We start from the raw sequence: 26639 nt of genomic DNA on the forward strand, positions 1-26639 counted from the left end.
ATAGCCAGATGATTTCAGGCAAGTCACTTAACTACTCACAGTTTCTTCATCTGTAATGTGTTGGATTGGTATAGTACCCTGTCACTTTCATGGGATTGCTGTACTGAATGAAATAGTATGTGTTACTTTTTTTTTTTTTGAGATGGAGTCTTGCACTGTCTCCCAGGCTGGAGTGCAGTGGCACAATCTCGGCTCACTGCAAGCTCGGCCTCCTGGGTTCACGCCATTCTCCTACCTCTCAGCCTCCCAAGTAGCTGGGACTACAGGCACTCACCACTGTGCCTGGCTAATTTTTTGTATTTTTAGTAGAGACAGGGTTTCACCATGGTCTTGATCTCCTGACCTCGTGATCCGCCCGCCTTGGCCTCCCAAAGTGCTGGGATTACAGGCGTGAGCCACTGCGCCCGGCCAATACGTGTTACTTAAATAATAGAATTATATATATGTGAGAGATGATGTCAGCCATTAATTCTCTGACTATAAAGCCACCCTAAGAAGATGTTTATTAAAATTAGAGAAATTAACCAACATGATAGGATTTTTTTTTCAGAGCACTAGGTGTTTTCTTTGACAGAGGTATTGCTTCACATAGCCCCATAATTCTGTAATATATGTGCTTATCAGTTGGACTTATGGACTAATATAAACACACTTTGATTTCTGATCCAAGAAAAATGTAATTTAGATGAAAGGATAGATTGCTAATCTATTGGATTGTCACAGCTCTAGGATATAAAAAGATTGCTTACTTACCAGAGCATAGAAAGAATTGTTACTCTTTTTTTTTTTTTGAGACGGCATCTCCCTCTGTTGCCCAGGCTGGAGTTGCAATGGCGCGATCTTGGCTCACTGCAACTTTCGCCTCCTGAGTTCAAGCAATTCTCCCACCTTAGCCTCCTGAGTAGTAGCTGGTTTTACAGGCATGTGTTACCACGCCTGGCTAATTTTTGTATTTTTAGTAGAGATGGGGTTTCACCAAGTTGGCCAGTCTGGGCTTGAACTCCTGACCTCAGGTGATCTTCCTGCCTCCGCCTCCCAAAGTGCTGGGATTATGGGCATGAGCCATCGTGCCCAGCCAGAATTGTTATTCTAGTAGATATAATATCCATAGTACTTCAAGAGTATGGTAAATTTAACTTAAAACTTTACTTACAAAATTGAATTGAAGTGGGCCTTTGCTCTTATGCTTGCAAAAAAATCTATTTACTTATCTGTAGGAGGGAAATAATAATACCCACCTATACCACAGGCATTTTGTAAGTATGAATGAGAGACATGTGAAAGCACTTTGAGTCCCTTGGATGAAGGGCACTCTATAGAAATCCAAGATTTAGTTAATTCACCCTTTTTGAATACTGTGTAGCATAGTCTGTATCAACACAGTTTTAAAGGGCTGACATAAAATTTTCAGTCTTAGTGTAAAGTACTAGCCCTAGATATTATATTATTATATGAAAATTATTTTGTTGATTTCCTTTTTTTAATTTTATTTAAACAATTAGTGGATATTTATTGAACTTTCTAAATGCCTCTTTTTTGAATGTTAATCAGATGTTAATTTCTGTAAAGGATTCCAGAATTTTTAAATAATAACCAAATATAAAAATGTTTTTTTAAAAAGTTACGGAAAATTTTTATAAAATTTTTATAAAGTTGTTACAAATGTAACACAAAAATAGATGTAAGGTATAATATAGTCTTTCTCCTAATATTCCAAGGTTAGGAAAAAAAAATTGCCCTGTCTTTAAATCTGTGTTAAATTTGTGTAATTTTTACCTGATATTAACATTAAGCAATTGTTTCAATTTATCTTCTTGTGAACTCTTAGGGAGGATTTCACCAGCATCTCCCTTTCTATAAACATGTGTCACCAGTTTGCAGAAAAGGCATAATGATGGGGGGCTCCCTACCGTTTGATTGTGCTAATTCTTACATATATTTGTTCCTGTTGAGAGTGGCTTCTTTGTGGAGAAAACCTCATACTGTCACATCAGTCATTGAAGGGTTTTTTTGGTGAGGGAAAAAGGTTAACAAAATCCCTTATTTAGGTAGCATGGGCTTCTGATTGTCTCATTCTCTGCAAGCAAAACTAGTGTTTTCCTAGATTTAGAATGGCCCCTGAGTTTCAGTTCTTAGTTACAGTGATTATTTAACTGTGCTACAGGATTTACACGTCTTTTGCTTAATCACATTGAATTATTATACAAAACATTTTCTCTTCCTGGGTCAAATTATATACCCTCATCTCAGCTCAAAAATGGAAACTCATTTGGAAAGCTTTATAAGTAATTACCCTATTAGTTGGAAGCAAGTTTAGATATGGATTAGAAAGGATGAGATCTTTATTTTATGAATTTTATTGTAGCCTTTTTATGATTTTGAAGTTATCTTTATATATGTTATACTTGTTCTATGATGATACTCCTCTTTTCCCCCAAAGAAGAAATTCAAGTGTATAAACTTTGCTAAAAGTTAATGCAGATATTCAGGTGACCTATAAAATATAATAAGAACAAACTATGTACAGATTCAGATTATTAAGTTTTAGGCAGTTTTCTTTTAGAACTTATCACAATACAGTATATTTTATGGTATTTTAAAGTTTTCCAAGGAAAACCTGTTTGTCATTAAATATTCAGGCCAGGCGTGGTGGCTTACACTTGTAATCCCAGCACTTTGGGAGGCTGTGTTGGGCAGATCACTTGAGGTCAGGTTTCAAGACCATCCTGGCCAACGTGGTGAAATCCGTCTCTACTGAAAATACAGAAGTTAGCCAGGCGTGGTTGTGGGTGCCTGTAATCCCAGCTACTTGGGAGGCAGAGACAGGAGAATCGCTTGAACCAGGGAGGTGGAGGGTTGCAATGAACTGAGATTGTGCCACTGCTCCCCAGCCTGGGTGACAAGAGCAAGACTCTGTCTCAAAAAAAAAAAAAATTTTTTTTTTTTTTTCAAATTACTCTTGTCTGGAAAACTTGTAATAGAATTCTGATGATTATGACCTTCTGATATGAACACTTTTTCCTTTAGAGTTATTTACAAATTTCTGTATTTTTGAAATCAATACTAATTGTCATTTTTTTCTCTCACAGCTTCATATTCTCCAATTCAGCCTCATTCTCTAATAAAACATCAGCAGATTCCTCTTCATTCACCACCTTCCAAAGTTTCCCATCATCAGCTGATATTACAACAGCAGCAACAGCAAATTCAGCCAATCACACTTCAGAATTCAACTCAAGACCCACCCCCATCCCAGCACTGTATACCACTCCAGAACCATGGGCTTCCTCCAGCTCCCAGTAATGCCCAGTCACAGCATTGTTCACCAATTCAGAGTCATCCGCCTCCTTTAACAGTGTCTCCTAATCAGTCACAGTCAGCACAGCAGTCTGTAGTGGTGTCTCCTCCACCACCTCATTCACCAAGTCAGTCTCCTACTATAATTATTCATCCACAAGCACTTATTCAGCCACACCCTCTTGTGTCATCAGCTCTCCAGCCAGGGCCAAATTTGCAGCAGTCCACTGCTAATCAGGTACAACCTACAGCACAGTTGAATCTTCCATCCCATCTTCCACTTCCAGCTTCCCCTGTTGTACACATTGGCCCAGTTCAGCAGTCTGCCTTGGTATCCCCAGGCCAGCAGATTGTCTCTCCATCACACCAGCAATATTCATCCCTGCAGTCCTCTCCAATTCCAATTGCAAGTCCTCCACAGATGTCGACATCTCCTCCAGCTCAGATTCCACCACTGCCCTTGCAGTCTATGCAGTCTTTACAAGTGCAGCCTGAAATTCTGTCCCAGGGCCAGGTTTTGGTGCAGAATGCTTTGGTGTCAGAAGAGGAGCTTCCAGCTGCAGAAGCTTTGGTCCAGTTGCCATTTCAGACTCTTCCTCCTCCACAGACGGTTGCGGTAAACCTACAAGTGCAACCACCAGCACCTGTTGATCCTCCAGTGGTAAGCCCTTGGAAGCTCTTTGACTTTCTTGCTGAACTGAAAGTAAAAACGATTTTTCCCCACACTATATTTTATTGCAAGATCTAAATGCCTATGAACTAAAAAAGCTTGAAATTTCCATGTGTCAGTAGTCTGACAAACATGCTGTATGGGCAAAAAAAATGCCATTGTTTGTTTAGTATGGTTGCATGCTTTATAATTTGTGATGGTAATTAAAGTCCCTCGTTAATTTTATTACTATTTAAACAAATCCATCTGCTATCTTTACAGAGTTGATTTTTTTTCCCCAAGGGAATGCATTTGAACCAGTGTCATCTGCACAAAGTTTTTTCTCTTAAGGTGATTATCCTTCATAGATCCCTTCTGTTGGCTTGTATGTTCTCAAAACGTGTGGTTTATCTAGCCTAATCCTTTTAGTTTTATGCATCCTGAAGTCCTGGGCCTTTAGGGGATTTTGTTTCAAGTTGGAGGTATGTTTATATGATGTAGTTTTTTGGCAGAATTATCCTTTGTAGTTGAAATTTTATTAAAAAATTTATTCTAGGTGAGAGTCCAGCTTTGCCAAAAATTTAACTGTAGACCATCTTACAGAATTATTAAACTTAATGGTTTTTTATTTCCACTGAGAGAAAATATGTACTTAAAATATTTCTCACTTAAAAAGCTCAAAAAATCTTGGTGGATAAATTTAATACTGAGGATGAAAAAATCCGTTTAGAGGAGTAAAAGTTTTGAATAATTGAGATTGTAGTGGAATTTTTAAGAATAACCTCTAAAAACAATTACTTGTTGCCTAGAAAGGAAAATTATCTTGAAAAATACTTTTCTTTAAACATTCTCTAAAAGACATTTTAAGATTTATAAAACTGAAATAAGGTCTCTGATTGTTTAGTCAGAAGGGTCAGATTCATAATTTGTAACTGAGGAGAAGAATCTTCCTAAAGGGAGGTTTTGTATTACACCTCATCCAAGAGATTTTGTCACCTAAAAGCTAATAAATACTAGCTCAGAAAGGAGTTTCAAAGTATTTTTTATTATTAACACTTGTTTTTTCTTTTCATACTTGAATTATCCTCAATGTTCTTTAATGGAAAGCATTTTGGTTCTCATGAAACAAATGTATAGATTTTTGTATTCTTGTCATTCTGACTGATCTTAATAGGCACAAAGAGATTGAATTCTTCTTTCTGTGAATTTTTATTAAAATTAGAACTTGACTGGGTGTGGTGGCTCACACCTGTAATCCTAGCACTTTGGGAGGCTTAGGTGGGCTGATCACCTGAGCTCAGGAATTCGAGACCAGCCTGGCAAACAAGACGAAACCCTGTCTACACAAAAAAATAAAAAAATTACCCAGGAGTGGTGGCCATGCCTGTAATCCCAGCTACTCGGGGTGCTGAGGCAGGAGAATCACTTGAACCTGGGAGGTGGAGGTTGCAGTGGGCTGAGATTGTGGCCTGGGTAACTGAGCAAAACTTTGTCTCAAAAAAAGGGAAAGAAATTTTTTTTGTCATTCAGTTATCATGTCTATATTTTCTTTCAATAGATCTTTGGAGTTTACTATGGATATTGTAACAAAAACAGGAGTTTAGGAAGTGTACAGCACCTTCAAAAAATTTTTAATTTAAATTACTTTCTCACTACCTAGTTCAGTGATTTGGTTTTTAACCAGTAAAAAGTAAGGCAGTTTCCAGACAGGGCATAATAGAAAAGAAAAAAATACAATTAAAATACAAAAAAAAAACAAGTAAAAAATACTTCTTTATAGTCCTTGTATTTTTTTAATTGTTTATATTAGGGGAAGCTATGGAGGAGCAAATTTGGGATAGAAATATAAGGCTAGGTGTGGTGCCTCACACCTGTAATCCCAGCACTTTGGGAGGCCAAGGCAGGTGGATCACCTGAGGTCAGGAGTTCAAGACCAGCCTGGCCAACATAGAGAAACCCCATCTCTACTAAAAATACAAAAATTAGCTGGGCATGGTGACGAATGCCTGTAATCCCAGCTGCTTGGGAGACTGAGGCACAAGAATGGCTTGAACCTGCAAGGCAGAGGTTGCAGTGAGCCGAGATCGTACTACTGCACTCGAGGTTGGGTGACAGAGTGAGACTCTGTCTCAGAAAAAAGAGAAAGAAAGAGAGAGAGAGAGGGAAAGAGAAATGTATATATTTGGAACATAATACTTTAAAAACTAAAGCCAAAAATATTTTCTTGCCTCCTGCACTTCTACCTTAAAACATTTTTGGAAGTTTAAAAAATGATATTAATAACTTTCTCTGCTATCACTGATATGGTTATTATGCTTGCTATGAATATTTCTATGTTACCTTTCTAAATATTTTTTAATCTTTTTCTTTGGGTAACATAACTCTTTAGTAATTTATTTAACTTCTATTTTTTTATTACCTTTGACCAAATGTGTTATTTTTTCCATTAAAACACATTTCTTCACAGTTTATATTTTTCTGGTTGTTTCAAATACTTAAAGGTAGAAAGTTGTATTTTTTAAGAGATGTGGAAATTTGAAAGATCAGGGTGAATTTTCAAAGTAAAATCAGGATGTTTTTTAAGATACTTAAGAATTAAAGTTTTTTATTGACATTTGGATATAAATATGTTGAGGGTAGATAATTTAGAACTAATAAACAAATATTCCTCAGTTTATTTAGGAAAGGGAAACAGATGGGAATATTGGACTTTATTGAGGTAAGTTTGGCAGTCTTTGTTATTTTTAGAATAGTTATAGTTATGAGCTAAACAGTAATTGTGATGTGCAGTTTCCTAATGATCTTGTAAGTGAGCAAAACCTCTACTTTGCTTTTTTCAACATTTTAGTTGTTGCATTTAGATTTGTTAATGCTGATTGTGCCAGATGTCTGTGACAGATTTGTTTTTGCCTACTTCTTTTGTTCATGCACTTATTTTGTCTTTATATGAGAGTTCTGGAAGTACGTATAGTTAGCTTTAAGTATAATGAGTGGAAAGTATTTTACAGTATTTGGTGGATTATTTCAAAATATGCTGTTTGTGTTATGGCTCTTTTCATCCTTTAAATTCTTCTGTTGTTTTTAAAAATCAGAATTCTATGTATGATCAAGCTTTGATTTCTTAAAAGATGCTCTAGCAGGTGTTTGAATAACATGTAACTGCATTAGGATTAAAGAGAGTTTCAGCATTTTAAGCAAAGATCATGTTCTTGGGAAGAAAAGTACTATCTGTTATACTGAAGGAATGCTACATAGATAAAATTGAGCTGGTTGATAAAACCATATTTGTTTAATTATCTCTGAATTAACATTTCTAACACTAAGGCAAATTAAAGTTTTCACTGTGACAGCACTTACCCTTGGGGACTAGATTTTTTTTCTTAATACCCAGACGCTTTTTAGAATGATTTTACCTATATTGGGCGCTATCATCATTTAAAAAACCGTTATCATCATGAACAGATGTAGCAGGTATAATTGTTGCTCTGAGCAATAACAAATGACTGCTTTCACTTTTGAGATTCAGGCATGAGGCACAGAATCTAATCTGTCTTAGTTTGCAGGTGCAGGGTTGTGAGCAAATAACTTTAAAAAATGTTGCCTGCTTTGTAGCTGATTCAGATCATGGTTCTGAATTTTATATTTGGTATAATATTATATTTGATATAAAATTATCCAGTAACAGTAGAATTTTAAAGTTGTACAAAAGACAAAAGAAGATGTTTTATTCTTAGTGGAGCCTTGGAAAGATTATTTATTTTAGTTTAGTTTTGACTGTCACCTATTGTTACCTTTATAACTTATTGTTATATCCTTTTAGATGAAGCTTGATTGTCCCTTTTATAACACATGGGTTTTTTGGTTTCAGAAATCCTGACCACTTTTATATACAATTTTATATACCTTAAAACATCAAACTTTTAAAATTGTTTGATTAAAAATGCACACAATATTAGATGTCACTGAAAGGTTTCTTGTGAATGTTGAAAGTTTTTTTGTTTGTTTGTTAACATTTATGGGGCTAGGTGTGCGGTGACTCATGCCTGTAATCCCAGCACTTTGAGAGGCCAAGGCAGGAGGATCACTTGAGCCCAGGAGTTTGAGACCAGCCTGGGCAACATGGTGAGACCTCATCTCTACAAAAAAACATTTTAAAATTAGCTGGGCGTGTTAGTGAACATCTGTGGTCCCAGCTACTCAGGAAGCTGAGCCTGGAGGTCAAGGCTGAGTGAGCCATGATGGAGCCACTGCTCTCCAGCCTGGGCAGCAGAGTGAGACCCTTTCTCAAAAAACATTTTTTTAACGGGAAGAATAGTCAGTTTGGTTAAATAAGATTTTAAAAACTCATAATTTTTGTAAACTTAAGTAATAAACTTTATAGGTAAAAGAAGGGAAATTAACTCTTATGGCTTTGTTTTTAGTAATCATTTTTCATAAATAATGGTTAAGTAAATAATAAATGATAAAATACCCATGTCAATCTCTAGAAGTATTCTTTGAAATGGAAACATTAATAATAAGGTATTGGCCTGGCACGGTGGCTCATGCCTGTAATCCCAGCATTTTGGGAGGCCAAGCCGGGCAGATCACGAGGTCAAGAGATCAAGACCATCATGGCCAACCTGGTGAAACCCCGTCTCTACTAAAAAGTACAAAAAATTAGCTGGGCATGGTGGCATGTGGCTGAGGCAGGAGAATCACATGAACCCGTGAGGCAGAGATTGCAGTGAGCTGAGTTCGCACCACTGCGCTCCAGTCTGGCAACAGGGCGAGACTCCGTCAAAAAAAAAAAAAGTATTTCTACTTACATAGCTCCTTCTCAGGTTGCTTTCAGTTCCATTTTCCTTTTTCTTTTTTTTGAGATGGAGTCTCACTCTGTCACCCAGACTGGAGTGCAGTGGCCTGATCTTGGCTCACTGCAACCTGTGTCTCCCAGGTTCAAGTGATTCTCTTGATTCAGCCTCCCAAGTAGCTGGAACTACAGGTACCTGCCACTATGTCTGGCTACTTTTTGTATTTTTTTTTTTTTTTTAGTAGACGCAGGGTTTCACCATGTTGACCAGGCTGGTGTGGAACTCCTGACCTCCAGTGATCCACCCACCTTGGCCTCCCAAAGTGCTGGATTGCAGGCATGAGCCACTGCACCTGGCTCCATTTTCCTTCTTAAGTATATTCTTATACAATTGGATAACAAGGTGGTTAAGTTATAGACTTAAAAACTTTTCTCCCATAAGTATGGAACATTATAAAAAGAGTAAAAAAATAAGGTGTCAAAGAGCTTAGGCTGTGTGTGTGTGTGTGTATGTGTGTATATTTCAAGGAAAGATATTTTCTGTTTGCATATTACTGTATAAAGAGTGATTAGATTGTTGAGTAGAACAGAAAAGGAGAGATGTAATTGCATATCATTTTTGTAGATTCTCAGATGTTACTTTTCATAATTTAATCTTTAAATTACATAATATTAAGGAAGAGCCTGGGATAGAATCCTACGTGTCCTAATATAATGTGTCATTGTGGGGATTTACTTAGTGTGCCTGTGAAAAATGTTAGTATCTGTTTTGAGTCATGACAGTTAGAAGCTAACAAAAACAGTTGAATTCCCAAAATCGTTATTTTATTTGTATTTTTTAATTATCAAAATTAAAAATATGTTCAGACTTGACTATCCTTTTTTGAAACCTTAGTGATTTTTGGTGTAGATACTGATTCACAGCTTGCTTTCAGTCAAATATTATCAAGAAATATGAAAAACTTCATTTGAGCAATTTTAAAGTTTTCCTTTCAGCCTGTCAGTAGTCATTTTTGCCTTGTTTTTAAATTTAATACACATAGAATTTAGTTTTCTGAAATTAAGAACACTTGATTAAATTTAGTTTTGGAAACATTTTAAGGCAGTGTGGTTTGTCATTGCAGGTTTATCAGGTAGAAGATGTGTGTGAAGAAGAAATGCCAGAAGAGTCAGATGAATGTGTCCGGATGGATAGAACCCCACCACCACCCACTTTGTCTCCAGCAGCTATAACTGTGGGGAGAGGAGAAGATTTGACTTCTGAACATCCTTTGTTAGGTGAGAAAATACCAACATTTGTGGGAATTTTTCTATTTGATAAATGTTAATAATAGGAAAAGTTGATTTTTTTCCCTCTCCTCCTTTCCCCTCTTTTTGTAGCTGGAACTACAGGTACACGCCATTACACCTGGCTCATTTTTTATTTTTTGTAGAGACGAGGTCTTACTATGTTGCTTAAGCTGGTCTTGAACTACTGGCCTTTAGCGATTCTCCTGCTTTGGCCTTGCAAAGTGTCGGGATTACAGGTGCGAGCCATTGCACCTAGCCTGTTTCTTCACTAGAGATGATATTAAACGAATTTGTTGTGGTAGTTAATTGTAACAAAATACAGATTTGAGTTTAAGATTCTTTTTTTGAGACAGGGTCTCACTCTGTCATCCAGGCTCAATCATAGCTCATTGCAACCCCGATCTCCTGGGCTCAAGTGATTCTTCTGCCCCAGCTTCCAAATGGCTGGGTCTACAGGAACCTTCCAGCACACTTGGCTAATTTTTTATTTTTGTAGAGTTAGGATCTCATCCTGTTGCCCAGGCTTGTCTCAAACTCCTGGGTACAAGTGATCCTCTTGCCTCGGCTTCCCAAAGTGCTGGGATTACAGATGTGAGCTACCATGCCCAGCCTGGAAAATTCTTTGATAGCAGGGAAGCTCAATAACTTACAAATTGTTCAGTACCATCCAAATGAAAACCTATCATTTCAGGCTTCTATATTTTCAGTGGTTTGTGCAGACATGTTTCATATGCTCATTCACATTCATGTATCAGGCTATTTCTAGTTTAAAAATTAGAATAAATGAAAATTCTTTCAAAAGATTTAAATTATACTTTCCAAAAATCATGAAATATTCTAAGCCATATGTGATATTCCTCACAATTGTTTGTGATTCAGACTGAGTAAGTGCTTTCAAAAGTGTTCTTTGGTATTTATAGTACTTAAGTTAAACCTCACTAAATTCTTACAAGAATTTGTAAGACATGAATTAAAAAAATTCTTACCTGGGCTTGTTGGTGCATGCCTGGAGTCCCAGCTTTGTTGGAGGCTGAGGTAGGAGCATCACTTGAGCCCTGGAGTTCAAGTTCAGCCTGTACAACGGAGCTACAAAAAAAAGTTGTCTCTTAAAAAAAAGTTCTTGTGCTTAACCATTCAAAGTCTTATTCACGATTTCAGTGCTGTTTATGAGTTCAAACAAATCTCCTGTATGTGCCTCCTCACAAAGCTACTGTGTATCCTAGGTATTTTACTAAACATAAATGTTTCATGTTATTTTTTAATATTTATGAATGTTAGGGTTAGAGGTTGGCACACTGCTCACTGTTCAGATCTTTTCTGCTGCCTATTTTCTTTCTCTTTTTTTTTAAGAGACAGGGTCTCACTTTGTTGCCTAGGCTGGCCTCTTAACTGCTGAGCTCATGTAATCCTGCCTCAGCCTCCTGAATAGCTGGTAGTACAGGTGCTCTCCACCATGCATGGCTTGCTGCTTAGTTTTGTATGGTCCAAGCTAATGATGGCTTTTACATTTCTGAATGGTTGAAAATAATCAAAAGAAGAATAATCGTTCATGTCATGAAAATATATGTCAAATTCAAATTTCATTGTCCATAAATAGAGTTCTGTGAAACATAGCCACACACTCATTTGTTCAGATATTGTGGCTGCTTTTTACTAACCACAAAGTTAAGTAGTTGTAGAAACCATACGACCATTTATGGAAAGTTTGCTGACGCCTGATCTGAATAATACTGATCTTGGTTCTGGCTTTGTTGTACGTATTCTGTTCTATTGAATACGTACATTGCCCTCATTATCATTTTCAGTTAAGACAGACTACTACAACAGGCATGGAAACAAAACTGTTATGGGACACTGTCCCTGTCTGCTGTCCAGGCAACACTTGCCCTCTGCTTTCTTTAGCGTGCCATATCCCCTTCCCTTCTTTTCTCTCGAGCTTCTATTCCCTCACTACTATCGCAAATCTCTAGAGAGCCTAAAAGGGGAAATTTAATTTTCTTTTAACTTTTCCCCCTCCTGAAAAGTAGAAAACATTTAGTCAATAAACTTATATAAAATATTTAAGGTGAGTTTTATATTACTGCTTTTTTTTTTTTTTTCTTTGAGACAGAGTCTGGCTCTGTCGCCCAGGCTGGAGTGCAGTGGCACGATCTCGGCTCACTGCAGCTTCTGCCTCCTGGGTTCAAGTGATTCTTCTGCCTCAGCATTCCGAGTAGCTGGGATTACAGGCGTCTGGCTAATTTTTGTATTTTAGTAGACACAGGGTTTCACCATGTTGGCCAGGTGGGTCTCGAACTCTCGACCTCAGGCAATCCACCCACTCTGGCCTCTCAAAGTGTTGGGATTACAGACATGAGCCACTGCACCTGGTCTATTATTGCCTTTTTATTCAAAGTAATACCTCAAAAGACTTAGAAAGTTTTTAGTATCAAATCTTTGTGGTTTACACTGAAACGGTTTTATGTTGCTGCGGATTTCCTGGAGTTTTGATTTAAAGGCAGAGATGTAAGTTTTATTGCTAATCTGTCATGAGATGAGAGTTAAAAAAAATAAATGTCAGTTTTATTGAATAGTAAACTTACATTTTAGTTGTGATTTAATTACAAAATAAGCATTACTAATAGTACTTGAAGGAAGTTTAAACATTTCTGAAATATTGGAACATGAGTATCTTTCCATATTTTCCTCAGGAATGTAGTCTGAGATCCTGACAAGCACATCTCTCTGGCTAAATTGTCAAAGTACAATGTAGACTTGAATCTTCCTATAATTTACCTCATACTTATTACTCTTCTGTAATATTTGAGGGTGAACTAAAGCACAGGATGATTTTTTTTACAGTAACTCTTATCAAATCTTGAAATAAACTAACTTGCAGAAATAGACTTGTTTCCATCTGGGATTCAGTTGTTATAAATCTTTAAAATGCTTTGAAAGTAAAAAGCATCTATACAAAAAGAAAAATCTCACATCTCTTGTTCAGTAAGTGATACTGAGAATAGACAGATTTGTGGCAAAATCTTATCAGTTAGAACTTGGGTTTTCTCTCATACTTCTCTTAAATCTAGAGGGCATAATAATTGTGTTTCTTTTCTATTATAATACATGAATGTTTCTCATGTTTTCGATTTTTACAACTTATGTAAATAGCTATTACCATCTTCAAAAAGTAATTTACAGCTCTATTTTGAACAAAATTTAGGACTGTAAGTTTGGTACATTTATGCATATGATCTGGATATTAATTAGAACATACAGCAAACTTTTATTTCTTGAACATACCAAATTATACTTAATGCAGCTTTATATTTTAAAAGTAAAGTATCTCTTATCTCTAAATCTGTAAGGGACATTAAAATTTTAGTTTAGGTTTCAGTTCTTCATAGATTTGTTTTTTCCATTCTATAGAAAAGTACCTTTCAGTCCTACTTCAGAATTTTTAATCTTTCATCCTTTGTCCCCTCCTAGAAGTACATGTGAAGAGTTGGTATGTGAGATAGGATTTTTGTGAAGTTCAGTTTGATAACAGATTTGTACAATTGTGTATTTGTTCCTAGAAATTAGCAAATTAACATTTTCTGCTGATTTTTTCTTTTTTTTTTTTTCTTTTGCTTTTTATAGATTGTGTGACTTTGTGTGACTTTAAACAGGTTTTCCAGTACAGTTTGTTTTGGTGGATTATTTGGCGAAACTAGATTGATTTATGGATATAACTGCTGTGAAGGCTGGGCATGGTGGCTTATACCTGTAATCTCAACACTTTGAGAGGCTGAGGCAGGAGGATCACTTGAGTCTGGGAGTTACAGACCAGCTGGGCAACAAAGTGAGACACCATCTCTACAAAAAACATTTAAAAAAAATTATCCAGGCAGCAAGGTGCAGTGAGTGGCTCATGCCTGTAATCCCAGCACTTTGGGAGGCCGAGGCAGGTGGATCACAAGGTCTGGGAGATAGAGACCATCCTGGCTAACATGGTGAAACCCCGTCTCTACTGAAAATACAAAAAAATTAGCCAGGCATGGTGGCGGGCGCCTGTAGTCCCAGCTACTCGGGAGGCTGAGGCAGGAGAATGGTGTGAACCCGGGAGGTGGAGCTTGCAGTGAGCCGAGATTGTGCCACTGCACACTAGATAGAGCGAGACTCCGTCTCAAAAAAAAAAAAAAAAAATTATCCAGGCATGGTGGCACACACCTGTGGTCCCAGCTACTCAAGAGGTAGGAGAATCACCTGAGCCTGGGAGGTTGAGGCTGCAGTGAGCCTTGATCATGCTGTTGGACTCCAGCTTGGGTGATATGTAGCCGGTCTCCCAAAAAAATACAAATAAATAAATCTACTTATTCTGTAGATTTCATGACCCCATTTCATTTAAGCATACTTTCAAAGTACTCCACTGGCCCACCTATACCCTTTGGAATATATAAATAGGAACCTAGGGGATTTAATAGCTTAAAATTAAAAAACATCAAAACAAAACCAAGCAACCGTTTTAGTATAAATTATTCGTAAGTTTATATCTTGAAACAGTTTCATGTCTCATGAGAACAATTTTTTTTTTTTTTTTTTTTTGAGACAGAGTTTCAACTCTTATCGCCTAGGCTGGAGTGCAGTGGCATAGTCTCGGCTCACTGCAGCCTCCGCCTCCCAAGTAACTGGGATTACAGCTGGGTTCAAGCGATTCTCCTGTCTCGGCCTCCCAAGTAGCTGGGATTACAGGCATGTACCACCATGCCCTGCTGATTTTTTTTTTTGGTAGAAATGGGGTTTCACCATGTTGGCCAGGCTAGTGTCGAACTCCTGACCTCAGGTGATCCACCCACCTCGGCCTCTCAAAGTCCTGGCATTACAAGCGTGAGCCATTGTGCCCGGCCCAATTTGTTAAACAAAGGTTTGAATAACTTTGAGCATGTTACCCTCTTCTATAAAGTGGAAATAATAGTAGCTTCTACCTCAGAAGATTATTATACAGATTAAATGAGGTCTTAAGGTTCTTAGAACAGTTTTTGAAAGTATCAGATATTAACTGTTGTTGTTATTATTTATTCTTGAATTCTCTTTCATTTGCTTGGGCAAAATGCTAAAAAATTTTTAAATGACTTTTTTTTTTTTTTTTTTCCAGAGCAAGTGGAGTTACCTGCTGTGGCATCAGTCAGTGCTTCAGTAATTAAATCTCCATCAGATCCCTCACATATTTCTGTTCCACCACCTCCATTGTTACTTCCAGCTGCCACCACAAGGAGTAACAGTACATCTATGCATAGTTGCATTCCCAGTATAGAGAATAAACCTCCACAGGCTATTGTGAAACCACAGATCCTAACCCATGTTATTGAAGGCTTTGTGATTCAGGAAGGATTGGAGCCATTTCCTGTAAGTAGCAAGCATATTTTGTGTGTGTTTATAATTTATATAACATTATTTTAAAAATTATATATTACTATTCTCTAATAAAAAACTTGTAATTTTATTTCAAGAAAGTTGTCCATTTTAATCTAGCATTTATCTCTCTTTCTACTTCCTTTATTTCCAAATGTTTATGTAGAATTTTATGCCAGCTAAGTTTAGATGCATCAACTAAGGGAAAAAAATTTCAGGACACATTTTTATAATTTTTAGAGAAAGGTAGTTGGAAGTTTATCCAGTGAAATAAACTTTTCTATTTTTTCTTTTTTTTTTTTAGACAGGATCTTGCTCTGTTGCCTAGGCTAGAGTGCAGTGGTATGATAATGGCTCACTGTTACCTTGACCCCTGGGTCTCAATTGATTCCTCCACCTCAGCCAACTGAGTAGCTGAGACTGCAGGTGTGTTCTACCGTGCCCCACTAATTTTTGTATTTTTTTGTAGAGACAAGGACTTGCTATGTTGCCCAGGCTGGTTTTGAACTCCTGAGGTCCCAAAATGCTGGGATTACAGGTGTGAGCCATGGTGTGGCGCTCAGCCTATTTTTTCTTTTTAAGGAAACTGAAACGACAGCTGAAGTGTACTACTATTTTTATTTTTATTTATTTATTTATGTTTTTGAGACAGAGTCTCGCTGTGACACCCAGGCTGGAGTGCAGTGGCACTATCTCAGTTCACTGCAACCTTCGCCTCCCGGGTTCAGGTGATTCTCATGCCTTAGCTACGTGAGTAGCTGGGACTACAGGCATGCACCACCATGCCTGGCCAGTTTTTGTATTTTTGGTACAGAAGAGGGGCTTTCACCGTGTTGACGAGGCTGGTCTCAAACTCCTGGCCTCAAGTGATCTACTGCCTCAGCCTCCCAAAGTGCTGGGATTACAGGCGTGACCCACTGCACCTGGCCATAAAGTGTATTATTTTAAATCATCTGAAGTTACAGCTGAAGTTACCCAATTGATGGTTTGTAATTAGCCAATATATTTTCTCGTTATTCCTAAATTTTAGCCTTCAATCATATTTTTCAAATGCTTTAAAATGTTCCACTCAGAATGAAGGTGCTCTATCACTACAGGTCTTACAACTTGAGGCTAAGCTGTACATAAGTTGTATGCTAATATCTAGAGATAAACATTTTTCCTTGGAAAATATATCAAAGACAGGCAGATACAAAAAATATGAAAAATTTTTTGAAGGCATTTTGAGTCATCTGGATTTTCAGATTCATGGGTGACAGTCTTGCATTATGGTAGATAGCTACCCAGTCAGTTGTTTTTGTGTTCAGTTTCCTCTGTGTGTGTGTGTGTGTGTGCGTGTGTGTGTGTGTCAAACTTGGATTTCCTATAACAATTCTCATACAGTGGATGGAGGAACAGTCTTTTTTCCCGTCTGCTCCATACTGACCATGTAACTTGTTAAGTCATTCAAACTTTCTGATCTTTAGTTTGCTTATTCGTCAGACGGAGATGGTGCTTTGCTCTTATGGTTGTCGAGAGAACTAAATGTGCATAAATTATTCCCTATGGTACTTGGTACTTCATAGCCATAGCCATTATTATCTGTTACCACTAGTGAGAGCCATAACTTTTGTTTTTCACATTACAAAACTAATACATGTTCTAAATGGAAAATTTGGGAAATGTACAGGGCAAATGATCCCCATTAATACCACAATATGTTTATGTGTATATATACCACAGTACACATTAATACCACAGTATGTATATGTACATATATACCACAATACCTATGTGGTATATATACACATATACGTATTGCGGTATTAATGTATATGTGTTTGTATATATAATGTATAGATGTTATATATACATACAGTCAAGATTATTATTGTACATACAGTTCTTTCACTGAGGAAATTTGAGTATTTATTTTCTCATATTATTAATAGTATTGGAAACATTTTGAAAGGTTACATAAAATTTCACTTTATGAACATCCATGTAATCTTTCTATTATTGTTGGACATTAGGTTTCCATTTTTTCACTGTTCAAGTAGTTCTGAAGGGAGTATCTGTATATAAATCATACACATTTTAAATAAGTTTCTTAGTATGAATTTTTAGAAATAGAGTTATTACATAGATATTCATAAGACTTGATATGAATTGCTGAATTATTTTTTGGAAAAATGATTTAAATTTATTCATCTGTGAGAAGTGTATGCCCTTAGTAGCATTGAATATGAGTTTTTCTTTAAGCAATAACTTTAATGAATTTTAATTTCACTTGAGGCATATTAAATATCTAACTGACATGAACAAAATTTTTAAAAAGTTTGTGAGTGATTATACTCTAAGGTTAAATGTAAAAGTTTCTATCCAATAAGCTGTTGTTCCCCATATGTGGCAGATATTGGAGATTTAACCAGCATTCTTGAGGAATAAGATGTTCTAGTCATTCTGTTTTTTAAATTAGCTGAGGGCTCACCAGTGAATCAATGAATATATTTGGTCTGAGCTGTTTTTGTTGAAAATATTTCTAAAATAAGTAGTATTCCTGAGTTAACCAAGTATACTGAATATAAGTGAATATTTTGATGTTAATTTGTTAATATTTGAAGATTTTCCATTTCCTTTGTGATTATAGTGGATTAAGTTGCTAAACTAGGATTCAGAAGACTTGAAATCTAGTCCTCATTCTATTTTTGTAAACAAATCACCTAAACACTTTGAATTTTAGTTTTCTTAGAAGCTTTGTGCATGAAGAATCTTAATTAGTTGAGGATACTGGCAAATCAAAATTTACTTATGATCTTTTCTTTGTCTTGCATTCATATGGAAAACACTAAAATTGGCTGGGCACGGTGGCTCACGCCTGTAATCCCAGCACTTTGGGAGGCTGAGGCAGGCGGATCACCTGAGGTTGGGAGTTTGAGATCAGCCTGACCAACATGAAGAAACCCCGTCTCTACTAAAAATACAAAATAAGCCAGGGGTGGTGGCACATGCCTGTAAACCCAGCTGCTTTGGAGGCCGAGATAGGAGAATCGCTTGAACCCGGGAGGTGGAGGTTGTGGTGAGCCAAGATCGCACCATTGCAGCAAGAGCAAAACTCCGTTTCCAAAAAATAGAAAGAAAGAAAAAGAACACCTTAAATTTATGAAGAAAAAAATTAGTCTCCACAAAGAACTTGAGAGAGAATTGCTTGAGTAGACTTTTTAAAGTTTAAAAAAAAAAAACCCAACTCCTAAATATACTGACAGTTACTGCCTTTGTTTTTCAGTGTTGGATTGAGCTACCAAAATATTCACAGTGCAGGATAACTGGATGATTAGTATTAATTCTGAAGATAAGGAATTGCTGAATTTTAAGATTTTGTTTTCCAAAAACTACTTGCCTAAACTCAGACAGCAGGTTCCATTTAACAGAGACTTTGAAGCAGCTGTACTGCTGGTGACCAGAAATAAACCATTCAGGTCCAGACTGCGTCACCTTTTCCCAAGGAATAAAGCACTTAATAAATGGATCTGATGAGTTGAACTAGTAAATTATCACAAATAGGTTTCATTTCAAGAGTTTTTTAAACCAAGTTATTTCTGAATGTCTTTTTAGAGATTGTTTCATTTTTTTGTTTCTCCTTTTTTAAAGGTGAGTCGTTCATCTTTGCTAATAGAACAACCTGTGAAAAAACGGCCTCTTTTGGATAATCAGGCAATAAATTCAGTGTGTGTTCAGCCAGAGCTACAGAATAATACAAAACACGCAGATAATTCATCTGACACAGAGATGGAAGATATGATTGCTGAAGGTTTGTGGGTTTCACTTAAGACACCCTTTAATTTAACTTTGACTTTTACTGCTTAAAACAGGATGTAGATTTTTATTCTGTACAGAATTTCACTGGAAGTATTCAACTTTTATTCGCATATAATGCACCATTTGACTAAAATAATGGGAAAGCTAATCAGACTCTCAATGGTCACATAGCCAAAATAGCAAGATTAGTGCTAATTTCTTCAATGTCAATTTGACTTTTGAAGGAGTGTAGGTGGGAAAAGTTCCATATGTGAGAGAAGGCAACTCAGAATTTTAGTATCAATACAATCAATTTTCTTTCTTTTTTAAAGCAGACTTAAGTAACAAATGAGTATTTTACTGAGTTTGCTTAAAATTTTAGAGCCTCTGGGTTGTTTTGTTTCAGAGCATTCTGATGTTTGACATCAGGTGGATATTGTAATTATATTAAGTATATACTCTTCATTCAAGAGGCGATTACATTTGTTCAGTGAGGAAACTCCTTTTTTATTTAGACTTTATTCTAATAAAGAATGAAATAAGGCCAGGGACGGTGGCTCATGCCTGTAATCCCAACACTTCGGGAGACTGAGGCAGGCAGATCACTTGAGGTTAGGAGTTTGAGACCAGCCTGACCAACATGGTGAAATGCTGTCTCTACTAAAAATACAAAAATTAGCCAGGTGTAGTGGCATGCACCTGGAATACCAGCTACTTGGAAGGCTGAGGCAGGAGGATTGCTTGAATCCCGGCGGCAGAGGTTGCAGTGAGCTGAGATTGCGCTGCTGCACTCCAGTCTGGGTGACAGAGCAAGACTCCATCTCAAAAAAAAAAAAAAAAAAAAGGCCAGGCACGGTGGCTCATGTCTGTAATCCCAGCACTTTGGGAGGCTGAGGCAGGCGGATCACAAGGTCAGGAGATCAAGACCATCTTGGCCAACATGGTGAAACCCCATCTCTACTAAAATATATATATATATAAAATATATTTTAATATGTAATATATATATTATATAATATATTTTAATATATAAATATATATTATATTTATATATTTATATATATTTTTATATATTATATTTTTATATATTGATATATAAATATATATTTATATATAAATATATGTCTATATATAGATATATAAATATATATGTTTTAATATATAAAAATATATATATATATTAGCTGGGCGTGGTGGCGTGCGCCTGTAATCCCAGCTGCTTTGGAGACTAAGGCAGGAGAATCGCTTGAACCGGGGAGTCGGAGGTTGCAGTGAGCCGAAATTGTGCCACTGCATTCCGGTCTGGTGACAGAGCAAGACTCTGTCTCAAAACATAAATAAAATAAAATAAAATAAAATAAAATAAAATGAATAGAAGTCCAAGTGGTATCCAAAATGACTGAAGGAAAGCAAACAAAAAAAATGAAAATTATATTTTATACTTTGAATTTGCTATTTAAAAGCAGCTAAGTTTTTACTGTTTTTTGAGGTGAGATTTCTGAATTGCCATATTCTACAGGAGCATCTTCATGAGACTATTCCTCTTAATTTTGATCATGACCCTTCAGGTGATAGAGTTCAATTTAATACAGTAGCATTTAGAATAGTCAAGGCCTTGTAGTAATGAATTAACACTTGTGTCTTAAGTAATTATCATCAATGTATTAGTATATTTCATTAAAATTAATTTATTCACTTTACAAATATTTATTGAGCCTATACTATGTGCCTTTACTTCGCTAAATCAAGCAATATAGCATGCTGGTAAGCAAACTAGGTATGTCGTTGACCACAGATTTTCTAACTTAAAAGGATGACACCTCTGACATTGTTGGTTCTTTATAAACTGTTGCAACGTATTAATCACCGTTTTACTTCTTATTTGAACAGCAAAGAGTATACTAGTTTAAAATTTGATTTTTACTACTTGAGTTCAGTTTGATTTGTGTTAATTTGAAAGAATGTTAACCATGAAAACTTTAAAACATTTATTAGAATTGTATAATAAATCCCCAATCACCCAGACTCAACATTATCACCCAATTTCAACATTATTTTGCAACATTAGCTTCATCATTCATTTTGTTTTCCTTCCTCCATTCCTGACTCCCACTGTCTTCTCTCCCCTCCCCTCCCCTCTCCTCTTTTTTTTTTTTTTTTTTTTTTTTTTTTTTGAGACGGAGTCTGGCTGTGTCTCCCAGGCTGGAGTGCAGTGGCCTGATCTCGGCTCACTGCAAGCTCCGCCTCCCGGGTTCACGCCATTCTCCCGCCTCAGCCTCTCAAGTAGCTGAGACTACAGGCGCCCGCCACCACGCCCGGCTAGTTTTTTGTATTTTTAGTAGAGACGGGGTTTCACCATGTTAGCCAGGATAGTCTCGATCTCCTGACCTCGTGATCCACCCGCCTCGGCCTCCCAAAGTGCTGGGATTACAGGCTTGAGCCACCGCCCCTCTCCTCTTTTCTCTGTTCTTCTTCCTTCCTTTTCCCTTGCCTTTTTTCTCTCTCTTTTCTCTTTCTTCTCTTTTCTTTTCTTTTCTGTTTTTGTTTTGTTTTTTTTTTTTTTTGAGACGGAGTCTCGCTCTGTCGCCCAGGCTGGAGTGCAGTGGCGCGATCTCCACTCACTGCAAACTCCACCTCCCAGGTTCACGCCATTCTCCTGCCTCAGCCTCCTGTGTAGCTGGGACTACAGGTGCACACCACCGCGCCCGGCTAATTTTTGTATTTTTAGTAGAGACAGGGTTTCACCGTGTTAGCCAGGATGGTCTCGATCTCCTGACCTCGTGATCCGCCTGTCTCAGCCTCCCAAAGTGCTGGGATTATAGGCGTGAGCCACCGCGCCCGGCTTTCTTTTCTGTTTTAAAGAAAATTGTAGTCACTGGTACATGTATCAGTGTGTATCTCTCAAAATAATACATATTTCCTTATAATGCCATATCACACATAACAAAATAATAATTCTTTGGTGTTATATAATACCTGGCCCATATTCATATTTCCCTAATTTTTTTAAGTCCTTTTATAGTTATTTAGTTAAATCAGGATCCAAATAAGGTCTGTATTGTGCCTTTTGTTTTTATGAATTTAATTTCATTTAATTCTCAAATACTGTCTTTTAATTACACATACTATTTTATCTGAGAACATTTCTCATGTGAAGTGAAAAGTAACAAAAAAATGTGTAGGTATTCTTTTTTTCTTGGCCTATATCTACAATATGTATATAAATGAAAGTTCTAGGCTAAAAAGTATTTATAATGTGTCCCCCCCGTGTACACAATAGGAAGAACATGGAAATCTGCTTAGGAAACTTTACCACATACAGTATGATCCTCAGTTTATAATATAATGGACATGTAGTACATGTTAGACTATTCTAGAACATGAGAGATATATGTATGTATGAATGTATATATTCTTTACATACATAAAGAAGTAAAATACAATCCCCTTTCCCTCCATGAGCTTTTCATGTAGTTTGCAACTAGGGATCTAGGGAATCTCCATACAGAAAGGTAATGAAGGAGCTACAGATGGTATATTTACACTAAATTATACAGACAGGAAGAATTTAGAACTTTAAAACTGGCTAAGATTATTCCCAGTTTGGTGGGTTTCCAATAAAAATGAGATTTGAGCTGGGTCATAGATTTAATGCATAGATTTAAGATAAACAACAAGAACATTTCAGATTAGAACACTAAGAGTAAGTGCATGAAGAGTGTGTAAGTGCTAGGTAACTTTAAGAGAGGGCAGTGAAGAGTAAAGGGTTGAATTAGAGGAGTAGTGGAAAGTATGACTGGCAGAGTCAGTTTCTGGAGAACCTTGGATATTAGAAAGCAAGTTTGAAGTTAGGTGGATGGTTTGAAGCTGGGCGGATGGTTACTGAAGATTTTTAGGCAGGTGATATGAATAAAGGAGTGTTTTTGGAAACTTTGTTGGCCATCTGTAGAATGTATGTGTAAGTTTTGCATGTAATTGACACATATAGTCATGGTGGGAAAAGGAAGGAAAGGACTGATGTTCTCAAGGCAAGTGGGTAGTTCAGCAGGATATGATATCAGAGTAAGGAAAGGAAGATGTAGAGATAATATATTTCATACAGGAGAAATATTTATATAAAACGTGCTAAAATTTTAAATACTTTCTAATTTAATTTCCCAAGGTAATTTTATAATTTTCATGTTTCTATTACTATGTACTTAAGTGTTTATAGGAAGTACTATAGTGTAAAATGGTGAGGTCACTTATTTAGTGGCTTTGCTTTTAGTGGTACATATAGTTTCAACATAAAAAACCTCATGATAAGCATATAAAGGATAAACTGTGGTTCTCTTTAGGCTGGTTCTATAACGAGAGTCTCCAACCAGTAGATTGTGATTCATCAAAGTAGCTTATGGTCTTCCTTGGTATATCATCACACTGATTATGATTTCCATCTCATTGCCTCTTTTTGCTGCTGTCCTCATGTGATTTCAGGTCTTTGGGGGAAATAAAAAATAACTTCCCCTCATGCCACAAAATGGGGGATCTAGATTAGGAAGCAGGTTTGGCCACTTCAGTAGACATCCAGAATAATATTATTAAAGAAGATAAGAATTTAATTTTCTCTGACATAACCCAAAGATCAGCAGTCCAGGGCTTATGTGATAGTTCCTTAGTATTGGGCAGTCAAGCTCCAGGGTCTTATGTCTCTGTCATCCATAGAATGTTGCTTTTATTTCCAAGATGGCTGATCTTCATGATCACATTCTAACCAATGAGATGGGGGGAAGGAGCACCACCTGGAATTTGTGAGCATTTACAGTCATATGCCATTGGTTACAAATCAGCCACACATAGGGCAGAAACTTGTTTTTAATCTGGGTGGCCGTGTTCGTAGGGTTTTGTAACTATGGGAGAAAAGCAAAGAGTGGATGCTGGAGAATTACCAGTTGTCTCTGCCATAGAATCCCATTTTTATTAGCTAAATCAGCAGTTCTTAAAAAATTTTTTGGCAGTTTTTAAATTCATAAATGTAAAAGAGTGACCTTGGTAAGATTACCAAATTTGTTAAAAATATGACTGAACATTAGAACAAGAATTTTTGAATCTGTTAATGTCCCTCACTTCTTTATGAGAAATAAAACTGATACTCTTATTTTTGTTGGATTAACTGTAAACCATTTCTGTTTGGTATTTTCTCCTCCTTCATTAAGTATTCTAATTTATTATCAGGTGTTGTATGTTAATTAACAGAAGATCTTTGAAACAAAGCTTTTAGCATATCCTGTTCCTGGAATAACCTTGAGGAATGGACTCTTTCAGGGCTGGAACTAATGGCAGTGGTGGTCGAGTGAGAAGTTCTATCTCCCTACAGGCTTTTCAATCAGATCAGATTATAATAAGATCAGATTATAAGCATGACAAAATTAAAACAGTACCTCTGGGGATTACGTTGTCAGGTCTCGGGAATGTGTTGGTGGATCTCCTGACTGGGCCGTTGAAAGGTCATTGGAAGGAGCAATTTTTAATTTACTTGTTTTCAGACTGTTTCTTCCTCATTGCTACTAAATTGATGACTTTTGCTTATGAAGGTAGTCCTGAGAATTTCCTTAAACTGGTCACTTGTCAGTCATGATTTCATTATTCAGGATAATGTATTTGGATGCCCCACCAATGTCAAATATTAATTCACAGTTTTTTTTTTAGTAGTTCTTGCTACTTCACTTAATTTAGCACTTTGCGATCTGCTTCCCCAGTAAAACTGGGATAATGTAAGTACCAGAGCCTACTGAATACATGCCACCCATGTCTGCATTTCTGAATCCCTGTATTTATCTTAGTCTTTATTAAATGAGTAACCATAGAGCACACATATGGCGTTCACAGCTAAAAGGTTTAGTTAGTAAAAGTAAAATGCTTTTTAGTAAAATGCATTTTAGTAAAATGCTTTTGTTGCATTTTTTATATGACTTGGCAAAGGAATTATGATGATACAAGAAAATGGCAAAATGTGGTTGATTTAAGAATTTAACAAGTTTTACTAAAGTATTTCTCGAGCGCTTATTACATGTCATACTACCCTTTTAGTTCTTATGTGGAAATTAGGAAATGGAACTATCACTTTTAATGCCTACTACCTTTTGGGCACACACATAATTGTCACTTCAATTCTTTGGGAAATGTATTATAAACCCCATTTTACAGATGAGAAAATTGTGGTTCATGAAGATTAAGTTGTTTGCTTATGGGTGACTCCTGCTGAGTACCCCAGGATTTAGGATGGAAGGTTCTTTGTGCTCTGTGATATTGCCTGAAAATGGTTACATATGTAGGGTGGAAGAAGGACATTCTAAGTTAATAGGGAGCACCCATTAAGTTGAAAAAAAGCATGATTAAAAAAAGCATCAGTGATTGGAAATTATGAAACTGTGATTTTTAAGCCTAGTTATTTTTATTTTAATGCAATATAACTAAAAGGAGCTGTTTTATAATTAGATATATGCATATTTTTAAAGAATTTTACGTATGTGTATATATGTGTGAATGAGATGGGGTCTTGCTTTGCTGCCCACACTGGTCTCAAACTCCTTGTCTCAAACGATTCTTCTGCCTCAGCCTCCTGTATATACATCTCTATATATTTTATCATATACTGCAGATCTTCAAGAGAGTTAATTATTTTACATGCTCCTGTAAAATCAGACATACCAAAATTTCACCTTTTGAAGCCATCCTTATTCTCTCCAGTTAGAATTAAGAGTTCCCTGCTATGTATCTCCACAGTGCAATTTATCAAAATTCACATCCCACACTCAGCTTTTTGAAAGTGTTCCTTCTGGAGGGTAGTGCCTATGTTATTCACTTTCATTTCTCTCCCAGTGTTTATAAAATTTTTTGTACATTTTAGATGGATTGTAAGCAAGGTGAACCTTTTAAAATGTTATGCTTATTTATATAGAAAGAAATTCCTTATAATTTTTATGCAGAAGCAAGAGGGAATTAGTAGCAGTGGTTGTGTTTTGAAGGCTTTTGCCCCGCGAGAGTGGCTGTGGATTGAAAAGTTAAAGGGCCATTGGTTTCCTAGCAGTATCCAACCAAAGTACAGACTAAAAGAAAATTTGCATAATTAAATTTTTGGAACCTTTTTTTCCTTTGTTTCCTTCTTTTTTAGAGACATTAGAAGAAATGGACAGTGAGTTGCTCAAGTGTGAATTCTGTGGGAAAATGGGATATGCTAATGAATTTTTGCGGTCAAAACGATTCTGCACTATGTCATGTGCCAAAAGGTATTTCTATGCTCTTGAATTTCCCAAAGGACAGATAAATAGCCATTGCAACAAAACCAAAAAACCCTTGAATAGCTTACCAAGCATAACTGTAGATATTTTAATATGTAATATTATAGAAGAAACCTAGATATTATTATATAGAAGAATAATACAAATAGGCAGTATCTGGAGCCACTTAGTATTTAGTTAT

At 36.4% G+C, this 26639-nt stretch overlaps 1 protein-coding gene across 3 annotated transcripts in view; it reads left to right on the forward strand.

Annotated features, from left to right (window-relative positions):
- Positions 1-26639, forward strand: part of PHC3 (polyhomeotic homolog 3) — an 89572-nt gene that overhangs the window by 51247 nt on the left and 11686 nt on the right. For all 3 annotated transcript variants that reach the window (XM_025375573.1, XM_025375571.1, XM_025375572.1), the window contains 5 exons: positions 3090-3958; positions 9863-10016; positions 15145-15395; positions 19032-19191; positions 26332-26446. In XM_025375573.1, coding sequence (XP_025231358.1) covers positions 3090-3958; positions 9863-10016; positions 15145-15395; positions 19032-19191; positions 26332-26446 — 1549 coding nt within the window. The remainder of the gene's footprint in view (positions 1-3089; positions 3959-9862; positions 10017-15144; positions 15396-19031; positions 19192-26331; positions 26447-26639) is intronic.

The sequence above is a fragment of the Theropithecus gelada genome, chromosome 2 (genome assembly GCF_003255815.1).
Source record: "Theropithecus gelada isolate Dixy chromosome 2, Tgel_1.0, whole genome shotgun sequence".
Lineage (NCBI taxonomy): Eukaryota > Metazoa > Chordata > Mammalia > Primates > Cercopithecidae > Theropithecus > Theropithecus gelada.